The following is a 27,362-nucleotide window of genomic DNA, read 5'->3' as shown; positions in this document are numbered from 1 at the left end:
AGTGAACTGTACCGTCATGAAACTGTACCTTTTCTTATGCAAACTTCTAATACAGTCTTCAATCAATCAATCAAAACAATAATCTCTCTTTAGGTTTGGGAACCACTGCCTGCCCTAGCGGAACCACTTAAGCGGAGCCGTGTTGCAGACGGACAGGATTGCGTGTGGGACAGATTCCGTTGACATTGCAGGGAAGGAGGAGGAGGTGGGGGACGGTTTTAGAAAACAATTAAGCGACATATCATAACAATAGTGTAACTCCTGACGGAGTCATGTATCGGCGAGCGCTGCAGTTTGCAGCCAGAAGCGTTCGTGTGACAGCGACCAGAGGAAAGGTAACCGTTTGCTAAATGTTCATCACCAAAGTGTCGTTACACAACATTAGCTTAGGTGGCTAATAATAGCTCTCACCCTGGCAGAGGCATCATGTCTTGTTGTTGTTGGTAAATAATAACAGGGTAAATCACCTGTGATCCAAAAATGATACTCCCTAGACTAGAGGATTAAGTAAGAGCGGACAGACCCGAGCCATGAAACCAAAACGCCTCTATGCAGCTAATAGTTAGTTAATAATATTAGTTAACCTACTTATTGATATTGTAAATGTTAATAGCTTGTGGAGGTGAACTTGAAGTCTTGGGATTCTCTCGGATAACAAATATTAATCTGGCTGATATTAAAACCCAACTGTTGTATGTTTCTATTTGAATTGATGGCCAATGACCTACTTTTCTCAAGCTCAAGACACAGGCAAAAAGAATGGCTGGCATTCACACCACAGGGGTGAGGAATTAACACTGGCCACCAGTCAAATGCCTGTAGGACTTTGTCTCAAAATACTAGTCAAATACCTCTTCACTTTTTAATTCTCTAGCTGTCACTTTCAGCTGTTGGCTGCAAATTGCAACTCTAGATTTAATTGTTGAATCCAGAGTTGCAACACCACCATTGGCAGGCCATTCATCCAAACAGAAAAGTGCTATCTGATTGTATTAAACAACCTTAAACTCACCAACATTGCAGCTGTACGAAAAGCTTGAATTATCCTCTTTCTGTCTGCAAAGCATGTAGACATGTTATTATGAGCTACTTTGTGTCAAGAAATTCACAGGTGATTCTTTTTCTATGTTGAACTTTGGAAGCGCGTCTTCAACAATGCAACGTCCCGCTGTCTACTGCATTATGATCAATTTAGAAACGGGTGGCACACAGGACCGTTGAGTGATTTCCTACGAGGGCTTCTAAACTCCAACTCTGAGAAAAAATAATCACCTGAACAACAACAAAGCAAAGTTTTGGTGGTCCTTGAAATAAAAAAAAAAGGTTTTCAACTCAAAGTCATCAACTGATGCATTCAATATAAAAAATAATGGGTTACTCTAAATTACATATAATCATGTGATACATTATGGTATCATAATGACATAGACTGGCATACTCATCGATACCGATATTTTACTGATATCCGCTTTTACGATACTGGTATCTGTTATCGGAACAACTCTACTTTCTGATTAACCACATTCATTTCTTTGTTCACTGTCATCTTCCTTTGCTTCCTTCGCTCTGTGATCCATATCTGTCTGTATTTGAATCCATGTAGGTATTAGACCAAGAGGCCTGTTTGGACAGAACATTAGTGGCCTGTCGGCTGGCCAGAACCCCTTCCCCCTTCCTGACACCATGTCGGACCCTGCACAGAACCGCACAGGTAAAGACACGCACACAAACAAACAGGTGGTAGGTCATGCACAAACGTGTTAGTACTGAATGATGTAGTCATAACATTCCCACACAAACATTGCATAGATGTATGATGAACGCTGTCAGCAAAGCCTTTGGAATCAAAGATCGAAATCATCCCAACCACAGTCTGTTTAACAATTTTGCTGCCATTTTAAACATAGCTGTAGTAAGCAGCTGCCAAATTGTCCTTGCCTTTTAACGTGGGCACGCGCACGCATCGTGCACTATCTGTGCGCGACTCATCTAGTAGACGTGTAGACTCGGTGACAGCTTTCGAATAAAAAAAACCCCATTGAAATAGACATATCCGTTGCCACGCTGTATCCCTGCTTATCCGCCAGTGTTTACATAAAAAAACATTTGAACAGCCAGCTGTGCGCTATGGTAACACGTGGACACGTTCGCGCACATACAGTAGCAGACGATATGTGCGCAGATCATATGCCAGGCGGGTAAAAGAATCAAACAGCTACAAAATAAAAAAAACACGCGTGAAAAAATACCATTCTATGGCCATGCAGTCAGCTCACTTGTTTACAATGAAAAGCTATGCGAACGGAGCTGCGATTGGACGTCAGACCGGATATGGAAACCTAGATCCGGTCCAAACGGGAAATACGACCGGATACAGTTAGGAGGCAGGCCTAAAGTCTCAGAAGCGGCTATATACAGCGACCATACTTTTAATCGTTTCATAATGATTAAAGCTAATTAAATTTCCGGGATCGACGGGCATCGCAGAGTGGTACAGCGGGAAATCTCCGGTTTCGACGGGGATCGCAGGAAATGAGTTAAGATGTTACCACATGGAAAACGACTACGCAGTCTCAAAGCTACTAGCAACAGACTGCAAAAAAGCTTCTTTCCACGCATTATCAGGCACACGAGAACGATCCAGGGAAAAAGGAATCACTAGTATTCTCTCTTTGCTCTTTTGCTCTCTTTCTTTTCCCGAAATCTTTCTACGTCATTATTATTATTACTATATAATTATTTTTTGATTTATTGTTGTTGTTTGCTTTTATTATATATACCACTGCTTTGCCTGAAGGAAGCCTAACAAAAATAAGTTTTACTCTTGTGTACCTGTACAAAAGATGTAACAATAAACTACAACCTTGAACCTTGAAGATCAAAAACTCAAAAGCTGCTCAGTTCAAATCCACACAATGATGACAAATGTAAATGCAATGTAATGCTTAGACAGTCAAAATAGAATTATGTTGGTTGCTCATGTGGAACTACACCTGTCTGTCAGAATGCCAGAATAAGGATTAGGTTATCATGAGAAGACAGTTGGAGAGTCACATATTTAATTCTAAAAATGGACATTCCTGCCTCTGCAGAATCCTAACACTGTATCACGATAATTCATTTTCAGACCTTTCAGTTCACAATAACATACATTTGAATTTGAGAATGTCTGAAACGTTTCATATTGGATAAATAAAACACACCTTGATTACTCATCATGGTGAGTCATTTCCCGCACCCTTCAAGAGTAGGGACGGGCATTTTCTTTTTTCTATGCCCAATAGCAGATTGTCAACATGATTAAATACAACAATGAGAATTTCTATCAGAGGTTAGCAGGATGCACAGCCTGCTATATATTGAAGAGGTGCTGGCCTCGGTCACCAAAATTAAATAATATAATACAGTACATACAAAAAAATAGAAGAGAGGAGTGCTCATCGGCTATTCAACTAGTTGACTTTTCATACCCTTCCCTATTTAAGAGTATAAATGCAACAGGTGAACAAACTTGGGGGAACTTTTTTTTATTGAATTGTATGGTTCGATATCCACTTGAGTGGATTAAACAATACAATTGTGTTAAAGGAGCTATAGTCAACTTTTTTTTGTAGGGCCGACACTTTGTTTACATCCTAGTCTAACACAAGAATGTAAACAAAGTGTCAGCATGACAATGGCCAAAATGATTATCTTATCATTATTTTACGCTTTGTGTGGTCATTTTTGAACAGAAACACATATATGAAGCTTATTTTTTCATAAAATAATTTTGAAACATTATTTTTATTTTAGCATCCGTTTTTCAAAAAAAAGTTGACTATAGCTCCTTTAAGTTACTACTTTACACACACTTCTTGCTGCCAAAATGGAATTGTGTGTTTGTCACTGGAGAAAACGTCTCCCTGAGAGTGGATTCAACAATGTTGCTTGCCAAAATTAACTGATCTTCTACTAGCATCGCAACCGATTGTGAGAATGTAGATCATCTGTTTTTGACGAGCGGCATCGTTGTATTAATAAATGAGCATAATGATTAGCCTGCTGCGTTGAAGTTACGTCTTGTTCCTCTCCATGATGGGTAACGGCCCGGGTCATCAATTCACAGTTTGTACACACAGTTGTACTATTCTAGTGCATGCGTGTGTGAAGTTGGATGTGTACTGTGCTGTTGATGTGATACAGCACAGAGCATAGAACCTATTTTAGGAGCAACAAAGTCCCTCGGCTTGTTTTCATTTTGCGAGGCCTCTCTGGGCTGCAGTACAGTGCAGATGTATGTGACATCTGGACGTCTTTATCAAGGCTGTTCTCACGCGCCCTCTCTTCTATTTAACTCATCTCTCTACCCCCCCACCATCCTCTGGCCTCTGTTTTTCTTCGCCCATCATGCGCTCTCCCCTTCCCTACTTCACCCTCCTCCCTCTCTCCTTTCTCTTTAACTCTTTCTACTGTACTCAAACTCCCCCTTTTCCCCATCAGACTCTTTCCCATTCTCTTTCTCTCTTTCAGTTTGCCATGGTTTATTGGCATGAATATTGAGAACAGTGTTGTCAAAGCTTCCAGATCAGTTTGTCAGCATGATCACATAAACATGATCTAACAAACGTATGTACTCTATATTACTACACGATGGTACAGTAACCTCGCGTCTTGAGGCTTTCCACGCGCCCGAAAAGTCTGGTTTTCATTCCCAACTAACTAGTGTGATCCGGTCTACGTGGCCTAGGCCACAAATTCCCCAACTAATATACGTACGTATCCGGTTGGACTCTGCAATGTTTTTGTTACCCCATATGAATGGAGAATGGAGTAGCCTAGTCCCGCCAGTCGCTTCGAGTTAGACTAAAACATGGACATACCAAACAAAATATACCAAGAAATACATGGAGAAACTTGCAGGATTTGTACAGTTTCATAGGTTTATGGGTAGGCCCTACCACTATGACGCCCCTGGTTTCCAAAGGAATTGTTTTATGGAAAACGGCCTATATCGGTATCCCCCAATTCTCTCTAGAGTCTAGACCATGGGTCTTCAACAGGGGGTCTGGGACCCTTAGGTGGTCCTCAGAGTTACTACAGGGGGTCCTCCAAATCTTTGAACGATAGAAACCTTTTTTTCTCCTTTTTGGAGCTGTGTGAAACACAGGCTCCCTATACGTGGCTGTGTGGGTCTGTCTGTATGTAGCCTGAACTTCCTAAACTTCGGCACGCTACTAGTCCCACAGTTTTGCCACCACACACTCGCGCCATATGTCAAATCGACCGGCTTACTCGGGAATCGTGGGCTAGTAACTTGCTAAGAGAAAGGTTCAATAGTTTAATTGATATTAATTTATTAGTGAATTAATTTTCCCCATTGACTTATAATGGGAATCGCAAAAACTCACATTCAATTATTTGTCTCTCGCAAACCATAGGGGCTAGAGTTTCAAGTCTTGGAGAGGAGGTTCATAATGATTTCAAGGATTAAATAAAAAATAATTGTGTCATTTGGCCGCATGGTGGCGCCATAACACCCCACTTTACGTTTTGGCCTGTAACTCTTGAACCGTAGGTCGGAAAATTAAAAATATTTTTTCCCTGGATTCCTTGGGTCATGACGCATCTCCCCATATAGGCCACGCCCATTTGCGCCATGATAGATTTTCCGCCATCTTGAATTTTCTCCAAAACACACTTTTTGCTCCTTTTCCTACATATTTTCTTCAAATGTCACAAAAATCGGTACACATGATCCACACACACACACACACACACACACACACACACACACACACACACACACACACACACAGCTCCACTTCACACGGGTGTGATTTTTTATATATTAACCATATTCTGAGAACTTTAGCCAAAAATAGCAGATCTAGATCTAGATTTGCTATTTTCGGCAAAGAGCTTTGGTGTAGACTACAGGGGGAAAAGAGCAGACTAAGTACAGTGTGAAAGGTCAAATGTATTAATTATTGACGGTTCAAGTGGTTAAATATCTGAATACAAATTGATATGAATCCAAAATACACAGATGATTGTGCTGTTCAACAATGAAACTATATGTAATCTATGATCAGGTTGTGGGGGTCCCTGCTTCACCTCTCTCTCAACTAAGGGGTCCTTGGCCTGAAAACGTTGAAGATCTCTCCCTGCTCTAGACTGGATCAGGAAACCCGAAGAGTAGTTGTTGTTGTTCCCAGTCTAACTATATTTAAGATCCATATTCTTATCTCTATCTCTCCCCCAGCTCTTTAATGTGAAGGATTCACCTCAGCACTTGGAAGAGGAGGTGTCAGCCTTCACTAAACTCATCGAGGCCATTGGCTTCACAGGACCCCTCAAATACAACAAATGGGTGAGTGATGGATGGATGGTGGAGTGGGAAAGAAAGTGAATTATTGGGAGGCAGGATGCCTGGAGAGGGAGGAAGCGTGGAGCTTAACCAAGTGGCCATCGGTTTCACAGGACAATACAATATGATAAATAGGCCAGGGAGTCAAGGAGGGAGCGAATGAGTGATTGAGAGACGGTATTATGGAGGGATAAAGGTAGCCAGCATTAAGAGGCAAATGGTTGAAAATAGACCCAGATATCTAAATAATGGCCTCTGAAATCAGACAGATGGAGTAATACTTTCTCCCTGTTTTTTTTTTTAATAATGATATAGTAACTGAATCGAAAAATCGATTTTAATTTGCAGTGATCTACTATATTGTTTGCAAAAGGAAAATATCGTACCGTTTTGGCTTTGTATGGAATCGTATCGTTTTAAAATGCGGTAATCTGTATCGAATCGTTTTGCAATGCAAATAAGTGATTGTATGGAAACAAAGTATTTGTGCCTTGTATTTGTCAATTTTAAGAGGGAAAAGGAAAAAGAGGGGTCTAATTACCTTTCCATTCCATATAGCTGTTGTTGTAATTGTATCGTTAACCATGTATCGTGATACGTATAGTGTCTCTGTTAACACATCTGGTGCCAACCCCGAGTTTCCCGAGTTTGTATTGATACCAATGCTGTGCCAACCCCGAGTTTCCCGAGTTTGGGCCGTTTAAAAAAAAAAAAAAAAAAATCAAAACAATTTTTTTTTCAAATTTTTTTTTGGACCTCCAGAAATGTATTAGGCATGATCGCGATCGCGAAATTGCATGTTTAACCCCCATACCAACCCATTCTTTCAAACATGGCAGCCATGTTTGTTTACATCTGAAGAAAACATAATGGCCCATAAATCATGAATGCCTGAACGGATTTCCAAGCAGATTTTTTTGTTTGAAAGCTGTGAACAGCATCTACACACGTGGTGCATCATCTAGGCATGGGCGTGCACTTTTTACACAATTGCACAATTACATGGAAGTCTATGGTAACCATGGCAACGCGAGACATTGAAGAGAAAAAATCATTGCAACATAAGTGTTAAAATGTTACACCCCTAGTAATAAATTGGGATTCCAGGATTAAGTGGTTATTGGTTAACATACATTTTTAATTACATTTGTGATATTATAAAAAAAAAGAAAAAAGACCCGGGAATATCAAGAGCAGAGACATGGCCCAAATCGAACCCTGCTTGATACCAACCTGGAAACACCTAATACAAATGATTCCACCCCAAACTGCTCTGCTTTTCCTCAATATAAAACGCAGCAGCAGATGAAGGTAATTAAACTTTACACATTATTTTAGATGCTGCACCAGATACTTCCAGAGATGCAATGGTATAGCTGTTAATATGGTCCGTACATTATTTTTAGGATAATCTACATATTTTCAGACTTATATATTATTAGACTTATAGACTCAAATATTATCTGTTTGAGCTACATGAGACCAAGCTGTGTTGTGTTCGAGCACTACTGTGTTAATTGAAGCCCACAGACCTTTTGGCCGTGGGCCCATGTCTGTATGCAGCAAGCATTTAGACCAAAGGTCATATAGGAATGAATATAGGCTAGAGTCGACGGGCAGACGTTTAGATTGTGAGTGTGTGTGTGTGTGTGTGTGTGTGTGTGTGTGTGTGTGTGTGTGTGTGTGCTGCGTGCGTGCGTGCTGCATGCGCTTAAAAGAGGACAGGTGTTCCAAATGTGTGTTGGTTACATATAGTCGGCAGATAAGGAAGCTGTCCTTATGTCTTTGTGTAGAAAGAGGTCAGTATAGTCAAACGCTATGTAACTAACACACATTTCGAGTGTGTGTGGAGCAATGGACATTACCTGTAGATCATGGGAACTCAGATGTGTGTGGGTGGGTACTGTATGTGTGGTGGTCAGGGTTTCCAGATCCCTTGTGGGGCAGTTTTGATTAAGCAGGAATGCACCAATCAATCCACCCAAACACACAGGCTAAATATGCCACCTAGAAATATAATTGAATTCACATACATACGTACGTACATACATACAGTACGTACGTACGCAGCCAAACGCAGAGCGTGTCTGAACGGTACTCTTTTGAAATCAGGCCCCATTCTATGTCACAGAGGGCTCATTTCCTATTGGGCCTCCTCGAGAAGGGGGCGGTACTTTTTGGGAGGCTATATTCTATTGAGACTATATATATATATGAGGTGGAACCATGAGGTAAAGTGGTGCTAAAATTGGGACGATACAGAGAAGATTGCGATTGACTCTACATGGTTCTCATCGTGGTTCTCTCGTTCTAATTTTAGCCAAAAGACAGCGCCCCGTTGCCAATAAAGGGCATTTTGGTATTGCATCTGAAACGGCTTGGAATTAGAGACAGACAGAACATGACATTTCAATATCCGAGTGGTTGTTTAGGCTAAAACCTGTATAAAACCGTATTATGGACCAACATTTATATAAAATATATATTTCTAAAAGCATGGTGTGGCCCCTTTAAGGAAAAAGTGGCACCCATTGTGTTAACAGCCACAGTGGTGATGCCAGTGGTGAGGGCATGGCCTACTCATGCACAAGGAGCAAGTTGTCACCTCGACAGAGTGTAGTTCTAGTTCTAGATGCAATAGGCTGAGATGTCCCAATTCCTTCACTCCCTCTGTAGCACACTTTACTGTATTACTGTTTTAAGATAAACGGATTGGTCAAATGACACACTCTGATTGGTTGGTGGGTGTGGTAATAACCATGGAATGAAGTGAACACCATTATAGGCTGTCAAATGCTTTGATGACTCATGTCAGGAGAAAGTTGAGGTGTAGTTTTAAATCTTCATACAACATCATTATGTAAATGCATGCATGGTGAGCTTGTAGACCAGGGTTCCCCAATTAGTTTTCCCCAAGGGACAATGTCTAGGGTACCAAGCCGAGGGCCACAACATTGCAGGGGGCGACGGTGGCGTTCCCGCTACTCCAGTGACAGTTCAGATATCGTCGCTGTCGGGTGAAAATCTTGTATGTCCAAAACCGTTCATTTAGCATTTATCATTTTAAAAATGATTTAAACGGTGCGAGGCGTTGTGTGCTTGTAGATCGGCTGTTTTCACTACTTTTGTGTGACGGCCTTGTTTGATCAAGCAGAGCTTTACTTTGCGAAAGAACATACACATTTTGAGATACGGGTTTTCCACCCGACAATGACAATATACTAGTGTTGTTGCTGCTCTTATACCACCATTATTACTGGGGTTGGTGGGGGCCAGACAGTAGCCCCCCGCGTGGCGGGAAAATGACCCGAGGGCCGCCTATCGGGGAACCCTGTTGTAGACCGACCATTTTTGGCCAAGAGATTAGGTGTAGAGGGGAAAAGTAGCAGACCTAGTCCTAGTATAGAGCCCTGGGAACCCTGGTCAGCTGGGTAATGAGTATTGGGTTTAAGTGGTTAAGTGGGGAAAACGAAACAATATATTGGTAATCAACTGAATCTGAACCGAAAAAGTTATTCTATGATTCTATTTCGACTGTGATTCTTATTGACTTATTGTTATTGTCTTGTTGAAAACCTTGTTGTTCAGACTTTAAGTTATATTTTCTTGTTGAAAACCTTATTGTTCAGTCTTATTGTTTCATTGTCTTGTTGAAAACCTTTCTACTCTTCATTGAATTAAAAAAAACTTTAGAAAGAAATTGAACATAATGTTCCCACAATGGATACAAATTCATTGTATGTGTGAACTGTCATTGTTTCATTGAAATTAATGAATTCGGATTGCACTGCAGCCCACAGTCGGCGAAAAGCTGGTTCGAATTATACATACAGTTTAGAAAGTTAGGAACACAATTTAACCACACAAACCCTAGCGTCCATTTTCTGGCATGTCATAAATTATAAAAGACAAACATACTGCAAAAATGGCTGGTCCAGGCACATACCACTTAGGCATTGCCACATAGGCATGGATGCCTGTCGGCGTCGCCGGTTCGAGTCACGATCCAGATTACCTTTGCCGCGTGTCACACCCCATCTCTCCCCCCTTTTCCTGTCAGTCTACTGTCCTATCAATAATAAAGGCATAAAAGCCAGAAAACAAATCTTTTTAAAAAAATGTAGACAAATATTATGCGAAATTAGCAGACCCTAAAGTACAATCTTACAACACATTGCAATGCGATGCTTTCAGAGCTGTATATATACTATTTTTGATTAAGAGATTTTGGGGGAAAATAAGTGAACCAAGTATAGACCCCTGGGGGACGCTGGTCAACAACGTATTGTGGCAGTCTTTCTGGGATGAAATGTTTTGATCATCCAGGATTAATTGTGCAGTCGTGTGGTTTTTACTGTATATACTGAGGTGTGAAAGCTATTATTGACACTATCACGGGCTTGGGATGAACAAGAGATGGGGGCAGTAGGGAAAATACTGTATACAGTACAAGGAAAAACAAGAACCCCCTGGACTGTAAAAGGATGTGAAGTTACACAGATTGTGCCCACACGGCACTGATCAATTTGCCAGTCCAAAGAGCCTGGGCTCCACATACCTCTGTTCTTACACCGCCTCTTAAACAATCCAAACCCTCGCTTGCCACTGCCAAGCCCTTCGGCCTCTATCACATGTGAGCAACTTGGATTGGAGCAGAACAAGCAAGCAAGCAAAGGCTAATTAGCCACTAGAGGGGACACTGGGAAAGATCTGATCACACAGACACTGTTATATGAGTGGAAGGGGTGGTGTTTAAGGGAATTACACCATTTAAAATACCACTTGCTCAAAAACTGTAGGATACAGCTTCCCTTCCCACTACAACCTTTTTATCTCTGGGCAATGATGATGATGGAGGCAATCGTCCCTCTTTAATGAGATGTAGATATAGATTTCTTTAGAAATGCTCTGGAGAGGCGTCCAGGTGTTGCAGGGGTACAGTTCTTGCCAACCACCATAGAGTCCTTTTGGGTTTGAATCCCCTACGGTGTAACTGTCTTGGCTGGGCGCTCCAACAAACACAAATGGCTGTGTTCACGGATGGAAAGCTGGGCGGGGAGGGAGATATCTGTCTCCACATGTTGTTCAGGGTCCCCGTTGAGCTTGGTGGGTGGAATCAAAAGAGCGTGGTCCTTGGGGGCGGATCTCCATTCAGAAACAACCCCACTTAGAAACATCCCCATTCAGAAATACCCCCACTGAGGTTAAGGTTAGGTTTAGGTGACACCTCCATTTTAGAATAATGGAAGTCAATCTTCTGAATGGCAATGTTTCTGAATGGAGATGTGTAACTGTGGTCCTCGACCTCCGCATGCCTGCATCCTGAAACTGAAACACCTGACAGTGGAACTCCTCACTGTCAGGTGAAATGAACAGCTGGTGTGTATCGGAGGAGACATGGTTGTCTCAAAACCCTCCCACATGACCAGCTGTTAGTAGTGATGGGGACTACACACATGAGGGGAACACTCTCAATTGATATAACTACTAAATTGAGGGGGATGGGGAATGGGAGGGGGGGAGAAGAAGAAAAGAAAAATGTCTGGAAAGCATTCTGTTTTTGTGCATCAAAATGTTTCAAATCTTAGTTTTACAGCCTCAAAACAGATGAGGCACCCCCCAGGTTGGGAACCACGGCTTTAGGACACATTCAGAAAAAAGAAACAATACAAAGGTCTTTAGTGTGTGAGCAGCAGTAAAGTTAATGTTTATCAGCAGCTCAATTTATGTTTTCGGAAGTCTGACACAGTCAGTAGGCCTACATCTGGTGTTGAATGACTAAAACATGGGCCTAATCAAATCACCCAAAACATGTTATTTTCAAATCCAACATGCTCATTTGGCAAGTGTACATGTTGTGAAGTGATGTGATTTCAAAATAGAAAAATGGAAAAATAAAAATATATTTTTTAATATTTTGGCCAAATACCTGACGACGGTTTCAGCAATACTAGGTAATATCTGCGCTGGTGGGAGATTTAGTTGGTAGGTAGTTATAGGCCAAATGTGAAAAAATATTGACTTTCACTTCCCTGGGCATTTCCGTGTTTCACTGTCCATAAACATGGCCAGAGGTGGTTCTGTTTCATGATGCAATGCCCCTAGAGGTGGGTGCTATGATTGGTCTACTTTTGATGGAAAGACAGATTGTACAGACAATTATTGTAGCTGCCCTCGGTTGTGAATAAAGATGAAGTCGGATTTTTTCATACGGGTGCTTTTATTTTTCGCTTCTTCACAGATCGAAGCATCATCAACACTGTGACAACTATGGAATATAGAATAAATAATATTACAAATACATTCATAATTTTGTAGTTTCCTCAAACAATAGAATATGTGGATTTCAAAATCACCCAATTCATTTAAATATCAAACAATGTACCAAGGCAAAGAGAGGTTTTTTCCTTTCTTTGCCTTGGTACATTGTTTGATATTTAAATGAACAAAATGCACCATAATTCAAAACGGAATGCAAAACAAATACAATTACTGAACTCCCAAATAAATCAAGAATGAAATTAAAAAAATGTACAAACAAAAGAAACAATCATATACCTACCTTGCTCCGCTATCCTGTTCAGAGAGGCCACCTTTAACAACTTCATTTGTGCCCCAAACAGCCGGCAACAGCATTGCGGTGCTATGAACAATATGAACAGCATTCACTCAAAGCTGGACACACTTCTTTGAATAGCAGTGATGTTAATAGGTTTTTAATGTAATGAGTCCCGGGACCCAAGACGGGTCTTTCGGATGAGTCCCAGGGATATTTTATGGGTCCCACAAAAATTCAACGCGTCATGTCATTTTTGACAAAGTGCAGCATTTAACTTGAATTGGTTATTATATGGTTATGTTCATGTTACGTAGAAATGTGTCTGAAAGAAATGAACCACAATTCCAAATCTTACAATTTGAATACTTCCAAATAGTCATGTGATGGTTTGATTTTTTTTATACCTAACCGGTAATATCGGATGTTGACCACTTGGGGGCGTAGATAGAAGCTTTTACCGAGTCTTCATAATCAACAGCCACCTGTTATTTTATATACATCGATAATATATGGATCTTCTAAGTGAGATCATGATGTCTCCTGTTTGTACTGTTACTGCTTCTATGGAATGGGGGAAATGCCGTGCTTGTGTTTGCTCTGCTGTACATTGAACCAGTGGACTGGGTCAAAAACAGTCGATTAGGATTGCTTGTAGATCGGCTACTTTTGTTTTGAACGGTTGATCATAGAGGGACGTGCCGCCCCTCTATGGATGCGGGAGGGCAAGGCACAGGCGGCCGCCACCAAATGGACGGCGCCGCCACGAAAACACTATAATCAATCAAAACAGTTAGGCAGTCTAGGCTACATACATACTGTCTCAGATAGCATACATGCTAGGCTAGCTTGCTTCCTCCGTGTTGTAGTTGAGCCAATAAAGGTTATTTGACCACGTTCACCACAACGTTAATCGTCGCTATTGCTGTAAAGACGCAATGAAGACCTGTGTGGCTTCTAACACGTTGTCCAATGTCCACCACATCTATAAACAATAGCGCGTGTATCCAGTTGTTATTGAATGAAGACGACAGAGGGAGAGGAGGCGGGTCGCTGTGTGAGCAGTGAGCATGTCATGTTTCTGCGCCATACACGTTCTGTGGGGGAACCCTTTTTGGTGTATCACCTAACACGCTGTGCCACTATGGTCAGAGAGCGGCCCGGTGCTACGCTAAAACTCAGGCACCCATTGAATTCTGTGACCATCCACATACACACAATGGCGTTCAAAACACACTGTCGTTAGTTCTATCGTCTGTTTTAAGACTTTCTACGCGGATTTCATTTGTGTTAACATAGCATTAAGTAGCATGCCTTCACCCATGAACAATGGTGGCGTCTGGACTTTTTAAAATATATTTTTTTCGCGACGTGGTAAATTATTTTAACGTGGACTCCAATGGAGGCGATGCGTCCATGGGACCCAAGGACACTGACGTGAATGCGTCTTTAGGCAACGTGAATGCGTCAGAGACGCGTGACGCGCACGTATTGACGTCACTGGAATAGTTGATTTGCTAATGATTTTTTTTCCCCCTTTTCCCCCCTTTGTATCTCAACAGAAAATCAAGATTGCTGCCTTGCGGATGTACACATGCTGCGTAGAGAGAATCAATTATGATGACTTCCATGAAAGTAAGTGTAGAGGGAGTGACGTGTTGTGTATATGAGAGCTGAGCAGAAGGTTCTATGGCTTGGCCTCCATTTCACAGCAAACTGTACATATTGTACAGCGTTATTTAACCACTTAGGCTCTAGGCTGAGTAAACTTGGGACCGATCATCGATGCCGATCTTGTGCCTATGAAATTATTATATGTCAAAACTGTTCTTATGTGTGTTTTGGGGGGAGGCCCATGTCTGGGCCTGTCACAAAGCTATGAAGCGATATTATTATGCGATACATCTGAATGACTTTGATACAACTTAAATGGTGCAGCTCGCCAAGCTCGGTCATAAAAGATTGTTTCTTTTTTTTTCTTTTTTTTTTTTGATTGAGTCATTTGGATTGAAAAAGTGGCCGATGTTTGTCTGCAAAACAGAGCAGGGCGCATGTCCGCACTCCTGTTTCAACTTAGCTTGTCTGTGACTACTCTGTTGGGGTATGGGGAGGTGACTGACACTGAATGCCACTCTGAAATGAGCATTACAAGAGGGTCCAGTACAGGGCTAGAGAGACCAGGTCGGACAGGGTCTAATAAATTCAAATTATCCCCGGTCTGTTTCGGACCAAGTCCAGTTTTCCTCGCTCCGCTTCGGTCCGGGATCCAGTTATTCATGGGTCCATACGTTTTTCCCCGGGTCCGTTCGGACCGGTCCAATTATCCATGGGTCCGTAACGGTCCGCATTTTTGGTCCCATGCTACCCTCTACTCCAGGGTCCATTAGGACACACACACACACAGTTCAGTACTTGTTGTGTTCTGGTACTGGTCCAGATACACAGTGCTGCGTTGGTAATGGGACTGATCCAAACAAATGTGATGGCCACAGGGACATTGTCACCACCCGGCTGACGCATTTATAAGATGTTTTACTGCCACACACGCATGCACGCATCTGGTTTTCCATTTCTCTCTTTTTCATACTGTATTTTTCATTGCTTTCTCCCACTTCTCTTGTTTCTCAACATGCATTATTACATATCGTCTCAGCTTTGGGTAATTGGCTTGTCGTAATTGGGCTTGTTACGATAGATTTTTTCAAACACATTTTTGGACACTTCTCCTACACATTTTGCCCTAAAATCACGCAAATCGCTACATAGTATGTCTACACTCATGTCATCAACATGGATCTGTCCCATATAGCGCCACCTTCAGGCCGATTTTTTAAAACACATTTTTGGACACTGCTCCTACAGATTTTGCCCTAAAATCACGCAAATCGGTACACAGTATGTCTACATTTATCTCATCAATATGAATCTGTCCCATATAGCGCCACAAAATCACGCTGCGACCTGACGGTCGCTTATCTCCCGATTAGGGAGTCTTACTGGTAATAATTAATGTATTTGTCAGATACTGTACATGTACTTTTAATTGAAATTTGCTCTCCGCCTTTGACCCATCTCTTGGAGCGGTGATCTGCAGCCGTGCCGTGCTCGGGAATCAGTAATGGTGATCAACCCCGCGCCATGTCTTGGCCATCTGGCCAGTGATGTATATCGAACCAGTTACCCATATATGGAGACCTCTGGAGATCCAGCTACACAGATATTGGCTTTCTTGGCCATCTGTCTTGGCCATATATGGATTCTGTTAGTGTGGTATGTGGCCTCCATATATGGGCATTCCCATATGAAGTCCTGGGCTTAATATTGATGAAATCAGGGAACTCCATATATGGGCATAAAAGGGATTCTGTTAGTGTGGTTCCCCTTACATCACTTACATCACGGTGATGTCAGAGCGGCAAACCCATAGACCTTAAAAAGTGTACAGTATACGGACAAGCTGTGGAGGTTCTGATAGTAAACTGCGACCCACGGTCGCAATAAGAAAATAATATCAGAAGGTGATGCTGTGTCGCACGCAGCACAGACACAGACACAGACAAAGGGAGCTGTTGTTTGATTAGATTATGTATTTATTTACAGTATATAAAATCGATTTTAATGTAATGTTTCACCTTTGACAGCTGGGTTAGGATAATGTTTTCAAAGACGTTATGTTATCTTGACACTCACAATCCCTTCTGCACAACTACATTACCGTACTGCCTCTAACACCGCACATGGTAAATATTTACTGTACATGAGTCATGACACCTTCTACTCCTGCCACCTCCTGGTGATCCAGTCATGTATCAGTCTTGTAATGGGCAACGAATCACGATATGAAAATGTAAAGGATCACCTAAGCCAAGGGGTATTGAGGCAAAGTCTTTTAAAGGGGCCAAGTTTGAACATTAGAATGTGTTTCCATGTTCTGCTGAGTATTACATAGTATGTGATTATGTTTTCAAAAGTGCCATGTGTCCACTGACTGTAGAGCAGGTGGTGGAAAGTGAGAAAATTCCCCAAGTGATGTCAGGTAATCTGACCTGATGCTAGAGACTACCAGTTACTGTAAGCCATGTTGGCAAGAGTGATTATGCCACAACTCGGTCAATTGGAGTTGCCTCCAGTGGTATCCTGATTTCCCAGATCATCTGACATAACATTGCACTTCCTGGCGGGGAACTTTGTACAGTACATCTGATTCCATTTGAAAGCAAACTAAGAAAAATACATGCTTGTATTCTGGGTAAGGGAGTACTAAACGTTTTTATTTTGCAGGTTGAATTTAAAAGGGGCAGCGTATCTCTGGTTCTGCTGCATTGGTTTGGAGTAGACATTTCTTTATTGTCCAGCTAAAAAAAAGAATTGTGTGTTTTTCTAGAATGCTCCCTCCCAGACACACTCAACTCTTGGTTCCTGGTGGCACAGCTACATGTATGGTGAGTTGCAACGAGAACCGAAAGTTAGAGAAACGCGCACACACTTTATGATATGCATGATTTGCTCACTATTGAAAAACGTTTCCCAGACGTTTTAGCTCATGTCCCACAAGAGAGATTAGATGTTTGCCCAGGACCCAAACTAGTGAAAACTGCAGATCTACAAGCTCACAACGTGTCGCAAGCTTATAGATCAGCTATTTTCACTACTACTTTGATTTTTATTTTATGTATTAATGAAATTACTTAGAAAAATCATTAAAGAAAATGTATTAATAAAAATCTTTTATTTTTTTTACAAAATGTAGGAAACCCAAAATGAAGGGAACCATAAAAATGTGTCCACCCTGTCTTTCTTTGGCTTTTGTCTGTCAACCATTGTCTCTCTTTTTTAATCCTGTGTGTCTCTGGTCTGTGCCATCAGGATGTGCTTGGTGAGGATGCGGCAGGAAGGCCGAGCAGGGAAGTACATGTGTCGTTACATCGTCCACTCAATGTGGGAGGATGTGGAACAGAGGAGCAAGATCATGGGGGTAAGTGTTGTCAACTTTACATTTATCCATAGGATCCTGTAAGTGTATGCAGATTTAGTCTGGTTCATTCACACAGGACATGAATTGAACACAAGCCATGATTCCGTAACGCACACCACAGAACAATGTGTGAGGACACACACACACATATTACTTATTACTTGTGAAGACATCCACGTTATAGGACAATTTTTTTTTTAACCCTACACCCTTAACCCATTCAGGCCGGGAACACATTTTTGTGTAGTACAGTACATATACAGTATTTAACAACATATTTATTTTTGTAATTTTTGAATAATATTTGAATTCTTTCCCGGAAACCTAGGTCAGGCCTAAAGCCTGAGTAAAGGTCTTTGCACAGCACACTGATGCGTTTTTTTGGCCAATTAACGGAGCGAATTTCAGAGCACGTGAAAACAAATCTCACGTTTGCACACTGCCGTCCGTTTCGTATTTATTGTCGCCACTGGGTCCCTGCTTCCTCTCTCTCTCCTTGGCCTGAAAAAAAGTTATTTTGTGGATTTCGGAATTCCAAAATGCAACAATAAAAGCAGAGCAGTGTGCAACCAGCTTTATACATATACATGAAAATAAACAATATACAAGTTTGTGTGTGTGCGTGTGCGTGTGTGTGTGTGTGTGTGTGTGTGTGTGTGTCCTCACAAACTCCGTAGTCATTTCTCATGTCTGACCTCTTTCTGTCATGTTGGACCCAAGGAGTAATACTAGAGACTGGTAGTGTACTGTTTTCACTGCTTAACCTTGGCTCCCACTCCAACAGCATCATGGAGCATCATGGCACATAGCTCCTCATTGAGCTCTTTATATAAATAGCTCCAGGACTGTAACTACTAGCTACCTTACATCACATACTGTGTTCAGCGTTAAATATTTCATCCAGTGGCTATACAGTGGCCGGTGTTTTACAAATGCACTTCGTTCTCAGGATTTTACAGGCCCACAAGAGGTTTAGAATGAAATAAGACCTAGACATTGCAGCTATATTTCTTTTAATGTAATAAATAAATGCAGTGAACGTTCCTCTGTCAAGTTTGTACTTGAGTTAAAGTACTAGAGTAGGCCTACTCCTTTTACAAAAAATAGCGAAAATGCCACATCTACAAGGGCTCAACGTGTCCCCATCGCGTTAAAAGATAGTTCATAACCTTTCGTCGTATTATGTTGCAATAATGTGTGGTTGTTACAAACTCCCAAGACACGTGGAGTCGTGGACGTGTGTCACGGCACACCAGTGTGCCTTGTAACACCGTTTGGGAAGCCCTGGCCTAGACCAACGTGGCTCATAGAATAGGCAAGCTTATAAACCACAGTTTAATTGGCCAGCATTTGGCGGTGTCACTCACTACTCAACCCATTGTTTACCACCAAGTTTTATACTGTATCTTATGCTAGGTACATGTATTCCTCCAAACCTAAAGTAAGGTATATGACCAAAGGTCAGTACACCTGTACATCTAATTAGTGTTATGTACTTAGTATCCTTTGTTCCAGTGAATGGAAATCTTAATGCAATATCTACAGTGACATTCTTTATTCGTTTGTGCTTCCAATTTTGTGGCAATAGTTAGTGGAAGGCTGTTCCAGAGTGACAGTCCCCCCCAGGGCTGCCTGGACAATGCACAAGACATGTCCAGTACAGCTGCTAAATCCACAGAGTTTGTGCTCCCATGCTTGATGCTCAGTTGAGGCTTGATTGATTACATAAACTGCTGGTTCTCAACGTATGGTCCGAGGACCACCAGAACCAGGGATCCAAATGGACCTCTACAGATCTGTAATTCTCAGAGGTAACTCACCACTGATGATTTTACAGTTTAGATTCAGGGTCTGGAGAGAGATTTGTAACAAATGTCTGTGGCCTAAATGCATATCAAACTGGAGGTCCTAGAAATGAAATGAAACAGGTTGAGAATTACAGACATAAACACGTATTGGGTATGTTCTACTAGATTTATTGATAAAAGGTTGGGGCACCAATCTGGTGGTTGTCACTAGAAATGGGATTTAAGTTTGGGAAATGCACTACAGTAATCCCCCCTCCATATGCTCTTTGTATGCTCTTAAGCAGTTAAGTCGTTTTGAGTCATTTGAGTTGTCGATGTCAAGAAGCGACACTTTCTGGAGCTGCTCCATTCAAAATGATTAACTGGAGCCTGTGACAGCTGCCAGGGTTACTTTCCAGGGATTTTTGGCTACACATTCTGGTCCCGGACTGTGCAATTATGAAATAAAGGTCATTTGGGTGTAAAAGTTAAAATAAACATTATATAGTTCTCCAAGTTGGGTTCCCCATTAAAAGATGCAGTGGAACGGCTCCGCTTTTTTTGTCATGATGACATCACAGATGGGGAGTATTTGGTTCCCAGAGTTCAGGATTTAGGGGGAAATGGTTCCTATTAATAATAATAACAAAACTTTATTTATATAGCACCTGTCAAAAGTGGGTTGCAAAGTGCTTTGCAGAGAAAACGGTAAGAGACAAAACAACACACACAACAAATGCAGAGAAATGAGTACATACATTTCATACTGGTGAAAGACCAGTGCATATAGAGTTGAGATTATAATGGGCATTAAAAGCTAATCTATAGAAATGAGTTTTAAAGAGGGATTTAAAACGGGGGACAGACTCAGCGAGCCTTTTACGATGAAGTGTGAAATGGGGCTTAAGTAGTTAATCAGACATATTATCAGTGATAATAGCTAAGGAAATAATCTATAGTTGCTTGCAGCCCTATTCTATTGTTTGGAGGACCTGTGAAAATCAGACTCAAGACTTCTCAGTGCGTTCGGTGTGCTGAGAGCTCGTGCTAAGAAAATGGCAGCCAGATTTTCCAGTTTAGGTAAATGAGAGTGTGTTCTCAGCACGCAGAACCACACACTGCATGGGATAGTGTTGTTTCTGATTTGCAGATGTCGTTTTTTTTGAACAGTAGGATTTACATTAAGTAGCCTTGGGAACCAATGGTTCCCTAGCCATGATGTGGCCCATGAGGTCAGGAGCACATCTCCTGTAGCATAAAGCGGCTTGATGTAATGTACAAGTACACCCACTGGACATGACGCTAGCTACAGTATGCGATAATGGAATCTGTAGGATACGGGGGTGAATAAATTAGAAGCCACGGCTTGTGATTGGCTGAACCGGAGGTCGGGAGCGCTCCGCTGTGTTCACTTGGACCGCACAGAGGTGCCGAAAGTCAGGGGGATGAAGATTTACTATTCTGTCCCTCAGTGTATGTAACTCGGACAACGCTGAGTTGGCTCATGCGACCTTTGCAACGTTCGACACTGCGACACTTGCCACTGTCTGACGTGGCTCAAGGTTGCCTGAGACCGCACGCCTCCGTCGTCATCACCGAAAACAAGCACTCCTCTCCCTTGCAACTCCTACGGATTCCATAATAGCATACAGTATGCTGCAGGGACCCCAAACCAACCCTGGATGCTGAGTGCCTGGGGGATTGAACCCCGACCTCCCAATCTCTCTTAACCACTAGGCCACTGAGCTGGGGCAGGATTTACATGACAATATGACATATTGGCAAAGTTCTCCTTTAAGGCAGTGGTTTTCAACCGTTTTCTCATATGAAGGTCCATTATTTATTCAACATTTGAACCACGGACCACCATTTGATGAGATTTAGCCTCTTGGACCCAAAACGTAGAATATTTTGTTGTCGTTGGATAAGATTTTGTCCTCAATTCCATGCTGTATTGATGTTGGTGCCATAGGAGAGATAACAGGCAAACGTTGATCAAAATAACAATCTTCTACATTCTCTAATCTGTTTATTGTAAATTAAGTAATGCAGATGTTTATCAATAATTTACTGGTTGAAAACCACTACTTTAAGGAAATAGATAACAAAACGAAAAAAGTGCAACACACACACACACACACACACACACACACACACACACACACACACACACCAACAATGAATACATAAAGTGTTAAATGATTTTTTTGTTTTGTTTTACAACGCTAGCAAAAAGAAAAAGGTAATCGCTAAGAGAATTATTGATATTTGCAGCTGTACTACTGTCCACCCTGCCATGAGACATAAGACTTCTGTAATGTATGAGTGCACATGTTGGTCATGGTACAGAGTGGACTTTAACCTATTTTGTAAGCATGCTTTTTTAGTGTTGCGTGGCTCATGCCTCTATGCTCGCTAAAAAAACAAAGTGTCAGTCAATAATGACAGTCAGTCACACAATGCCTATACTGTACATCTCTATGCGCAGGAAGAGACTGAGATATGACATATTGAACATATTGTCCTGATTACCCCACCCTTAGGCCTGTCACAATTATTACATAATCACCTAATCACAGTTATTTGAGGTAATTATTTTGCATAATCGTCATAATCGTTTCCATGTCTAGAAATATTCATATAGTTTCAAAACTTTCAAAAAGTAGTGGAACTAGCCGATCTACAAGCTCACAACGCATCGCACCTTAATCTCTGTCTCTTGTCTCTGCTTGCAACAGATTGATGCCATCCATAGAAAGGAGAGTATGAAGGCAATGACGGAGACCTTCTATGCAGCTATATTTGGATATGATGAGGTAAGACATTGACACACGCGCATGCATGTGCGTGTAGACACACACGTCCATATATCTAGTTTTTAAAGGAGTAGCAAGTAGTTCAAGTACACACCCCATGAAGCCTTGAATTCATGGAGGTTTTTACCAGCTTGTTTGAAGAGCTAGCTGGTCTATATTCAGTCGGTGCAACTAGTAAACACTTTTTGATCATTGGCTGTCCTTTAACACATCCACTGCTAAACACGTCCAGAGACATGTTAGCTGGTTACCATGGTGGTTACCCCACGCTTCTGTGGGCGGGGTTGAAGGAAAAAACTCAATTTCCCATGATGCCTCGCGAAAGCCGCTTTTGGTAACTTCCGTTCCCCCAATGAATTGTACACATCCTGGCTGCAGAAGAATGGATAAACAAAACGGACCCATTTTCTATGGACTATATATCACGGATCATCGCGGTTGTAGTTTTTCTTAATCGTGTGAAAGAAGAGATGTTGGGCTTCCGTGAACCGGACCCCTTCCGCACGCACAATGGACACGGAGCAGCGATACAGCGATTGACCGATCAGAATCAAGGATTCCACCAAGCTGTTAATAATTATTAATAATAATTGAATTAAAGTCAATATTTTGTTTACGTTACATTTTGTGCTGAGCACTTTGGCGTAGAGTTGCGACAAAAATAAATCTCCATGAATGAAACACTTCATGGAGTGTGTAATTGATATAAAATAAGATATTTTGGCTGAACTACTCCCTTAATCCTCATGGAGTGTAATGATAGTTACCTACTCCTCCCGCGGGGGAAATTCGGGTATCGCAGCCCAACCCAGCTGCTTTTTTTCAGCTTAACCCAGCTGAACCCTATGAGGCAGCCCACAAGGAGCGCGAGGGGGGGGAGCAGTGATAGCTGGAGCGGGGGATCGTACCTGCGACCTCTGGGGTCTCCGGAGTCCTAGGTATGGACACTAACCACTCAGCCATCACTGCTCTAAATAATAATGTACATGGGGTTGCCCTCAGTGCTGCTGATCGGTAGTTTGGAGAGTTGAGTTCCAGTGGTATATACAGATGTGCCTGAAAGTTTCCTGCAAATGGATTTTTTTCCACAGGTTTCTTTCCTTGTTTTGGAGCGTATTTTTGCAGAAACCCGCAGATGGCATGAAACCACTCCATTCCCATTGAAAAGCAGAATTCGAAAAAAGCAGAACGTCGAAGTCAGAGAAGGTCATAAAAATAGCTGATCTACAAGCTCAATGTTCTGCCAATCCACTGGAAATCTACTGTCTTGCCAATGGCAGGACGTGTGTACCGTGTAGTTTTGAAATGGCACATCTGTAACGCGTTACCGGCACTAGTAATTAGTCCCAAATCTTTTGGTATACCTACTCTGTTCCTCTGTCGGTGTGTTAATGCGTGCATGTTTGTGCGTTTAGGGAATCTTATCGGACGACTCCGTGTTAGCTGCAGCTCTGTGGAGAAACCTGTTCAACAGGCAGTGTGAAGACCCCAAACAGCTGGAGCTCATGGTGGAGTACGTACGCAAACAGGTACGAACATACGCTTGTTTGTTTCTGTGTGTCTAGTTCATGTCTTTGAAGTACAATTACTTCCTCCTGCAAGATTGTAAATGCCTGTTTCTGCCATCCTGTGCATGCATGCATTCACCTCGTTTGCCTTGTCCGAGTGTGCCTGCACATATGTTGACATATTTGATTTGCATGTGTCTCTTTTGCACTCTTGTTTGTGTACTTCCAGTGCTGGGATCTGTGTGTGTGTGTGTGTGTGTGTGTGTGTGTGTGTGTGTGTGTGTGTGTGTGTGTGTGTGTGTGTGTGTGTGTGTGTGTGTGTGTGTGTGTGTGTGTGTGTGTGTGTGTGTGTGTGTGTGTGTGTGTGTGTGTGTGTGTGTGTGTGTGTGTGTGTGTGTGTGTGTGTGTGTGTGTGTGTGTGTTTACCAGTTCTATTCCATTGTGTTTGTGTTACATTACCTCTGGTATGACAGTGATTATTCTTCGTTTCACAGAACTGATATTTAATCCCTACGCTTTTTTGTTTCACGTCTGCTTTCTGTTGACCGTTTGTTTGTGTATCTGTGTCTGAGGGCACCTGGTGCTTATGCCTGCGTAATTATATGTGTGTGTGCGCGTGTATGTCTGTGCGTGCGTGCGTGCATTTTTAAATTAGGAAAGCACCTCTCCCACTTTCTAAGTATAAGCAGATTAAAGGTGACGTCGTTGCATTTCCGTAAAACACTGGTAAAACAACCCATTGTGAGCTTTTGTAGATCTGCTGTTTCCGGTGCATGACGAGCACACAAATGAGAATAAAGCACGAATAATTGGCTTAGGTGAGAAAAACAGCTCCTAAGAGACATGGCTGGAGGATGGGTTGGCTCTACTGCAGAGACTAGAGTAGACATGAGTAGAGGCATTTCAGTCATTTGAGAGAAACACTCAGCATGGATCGAGATGTCGGATGTGGGCCTCTACTCGCTGTGCCCTCTCTCTTTTCTCTTATTGCCTCTAGTTTGAGGATGGTAACTGGCACAGTTTGCTGTTAACTGAAGAAGAACTTCTGGGGACTCAGATTAGCTGTTAACTAATCAGCACAGGCCCTAATGAAATATGTCATCAAAGCCCAGATTCCCAAGTATCGTCAACCCTAACCTTGAGTCACCAGGCTTTCCAAAGCCTGGTTTTCATTTAGAATTGACCAGCGTGGTCCGGTCTAGACCCTGCTCACTCTAGATCTATCCTACTATATGTCGGTGTCCGGATCTCCAACACAATGTTATTGTTCCCCCCACATAAATGCCATAAGTGTGTGTGTGTGTGTGTGTGTGTGTGTGTGTGTGTGTGTGTGTGTGTGTGCGTGTGCGTGCGTGCGTGCGTGCGTGCGTGCGTGCGTGCACTCATCCAAGACCCTTGGCTGTTGTACTCTTACATCACAACACAAACAAATGACATGCTCGCCACCCTACTCTGCATGTATGCATCTGTGTGTGTGTTTTTCTTTCCAAATGCTCTCTTTCTCACTCACAATCTTGGTAACTCTGACTCTCTCACACAGACACACTTACCGTAGTTACACGAACACATAGTAAACGGGGACAGTGCAGTTTCAACACATAGTAAATGGGGACAGTGCAATTTTGTCTTCACATGTGGAGCATTTGTTAGAAAAACAGAATAGCTGGTGTTACTGTCAACATCCTCACTTCTCTTTCTCTTGACATCATGCTTTGTTCCTCCATTGAGAAAAGACCTTGATGAACTGACATGGCATTCAGCTCACTGGACATTCTTTATGTTTTTTATTAGTTTTTAAAAAAAAACAGTCATTGAACATTCATTTTATCATTACATTATATTATACTTTTCCAAGTATAATATTGATGCCTGCCACCCAGGTCCATTAAAGAAATGATTTAATATATATATATATGAATGAAAAATGGTTGTGATCAGTACTTGTATTGATTGTGTGTCCACTCCAGATGCAGTACATTGATGCCCTGGATGGAGAGGACCTGCTCTTGACAGGGGAGGTGAAGTGGCGCCCCCTGGTGGAGGAAAATGCTCAGAGCATCCTGAAGGTGTCCACGCCAACCTACAATGATGCAGGACTCTAAGAGCCCCCCCCCCCACACACACACACACACACACCACACACACACACACACACATACATACACGTACACGCGCGCACACACACACACACTTTTCCTCCATTGTTCTTACTTTATTCCCTGGTCTTTCTTTTCGTTGTCCTTTCTTATATCTTCCCTTCCTCCTTTCATCCCGCACTATAATGTCGCTGGATGTGATTTTTCTTTGTTTCCTCCTCTCCTCTTTCTTTGTGCTTTTGTTCTTTCCTCTCTAGATCATTCCCTACTTTCCTGCAACTCCCCCCCTCCCCTCCAAAATTATTGTCTTTCCTGACTATATGTACAGTCGGTAGAGTAGAGAGAAGTCTCCCTCTCTCTCTATTTCAGTCTCTACCACACACCTTACTTCTCCCTCTTTCCATGAGCACATAACCTCTCTGTGTGTGTCTCTCTCTCTCATATTTGTCTACCAGAAGATGCCATGTTCTGGAGACTTAATTGTAGAAACAATAGACGATCAGGAATTTCTGAACCTGATTTGCTCGCACACACGCTTTCTCAACAGCCAATCATCTGACCTGCCAACCCAGTAAGCAGGGGGAACACCAACCAGTCAGAAAGCAGGGAACGTCATCTATAACAATTCTCCTAGTCATTTCCTGTGAGTTCTGAGAGCCCCCCCCACTTCCCTAGATTGAGGCATTTCACACTCAACCACAAGTGAAGAAGAGAACAAGAACCTGTTTTCGGCATATTTATATTTGCACGTCGTTTTTATTTCTTGAATACACATATTTATAACTTCGTATTTTGTATGTACCTACAACTTCCAGTTTACAAGATTTACCAAAGCGACGACTGTACACGTTCCTCTTAAGTCGGATTGTATGACGACACACCTGACCCAGCACTCCTTAATCATTGCAGGTCAAGTCAATAGTTTCATGATGACATACTGTAATGCAAGGACCTAGATATGCCTGGTGTCAAAAACTAAAAAAAAACGTTATAGGGAAGGCAGACACATAAATTACCTCCAGGCAAATGGTTTGTCGTATGGCCCTGCTGTTGTCCCGCCGTCTCGCTTTCTTTCTTTCTTTCTCTCCGCCTCTCTCTTGGGTACATTGAAGTGTTCTGTTCGCCCGTCTCGCACGTCACGTTTTCCCACGATGCTCTCAGACCTGCACAGGAAACCCCAACTTGTGGGAGCCTCAGATGCCATTGCTGTATTAAGACAAATGAGGCTTTGTTTTGTTTTAAAACTGAATTAATAAAATGTTCTCTGGATGTATA

The 27,362-nt window shown here is 42.1% G+C and overlaps 1 protein-coding gene across 1 annotated transcript; it reads left to right on the top strand.

Moving 5' to 3' along the window:
• The first annotated feature begins 179 nt into the window (after positions 1-179).
• Positions 180-27,362, top strand: uqcc1 (ubiquinol-cytochrome c reductase complex assembly factor 1). Its single transcript, XM_080727589.1, has 9 exons — positions 180-335; positions 1,604-1,711; positions 6,245-6,352; positions 14,468-14,540; positions 17,290-17,347; positions 17,772-17,880; positions 22,406-22,483; positions 23,899-24,012; positions 25,959-27,362. The coding sequence occupies exons 1-9, from the start codon at positions 273-275 to the stop codon at positions 26,091-26,093; spliced, it is 846 nt and encodes a 281-aa protein (XP_080583715.1). The 5' UTR covers positions 180-272; the 3' UTR covers positions 26,094-27,362.

Source organism: Nannobrachium achirus (assembly GCF_963921795.1).
Source record: "Nannobrachium achirus genome assembly, chromosome: 6".
NCBI classification, from domain to species: Eukaryota; Metazoa; Chordata; class Actinopteri; order Myctophiformes; family Myctophidae; genus Nannobrachium; species Nannobrachium achirus.
The sequence above is the reverse complement of the archived record's forward strand: the minus strand, read 5'-3'. Positions and strand labels throughout refer to the sequence as shown.

Bases quoted from the DNA above. Each gene is read 5' to 3' on its own strand.
- uqcc1 (XM_080727589.1), top strand. From the start codon at position 273: ATGTATCGGCGAGCGCTGCAGTTTGCAGCCAGAAGCGTTCGTGTGACA. The intron at 1,712-6,244 runs GTAAAGACACGC...TCTCTCCCCCAG, and splicing joins CCCTGCACAGAACCGCACAG to CTCTTTAATGTGAAGGATTC. The intron at 17,348-17,771 runs GTGAGTTGCAAC...CTGTGCCATCAG, and splicing joins GTGGCACAGCTACATGTATG to GATGTGCTTGGTGAGGATGC.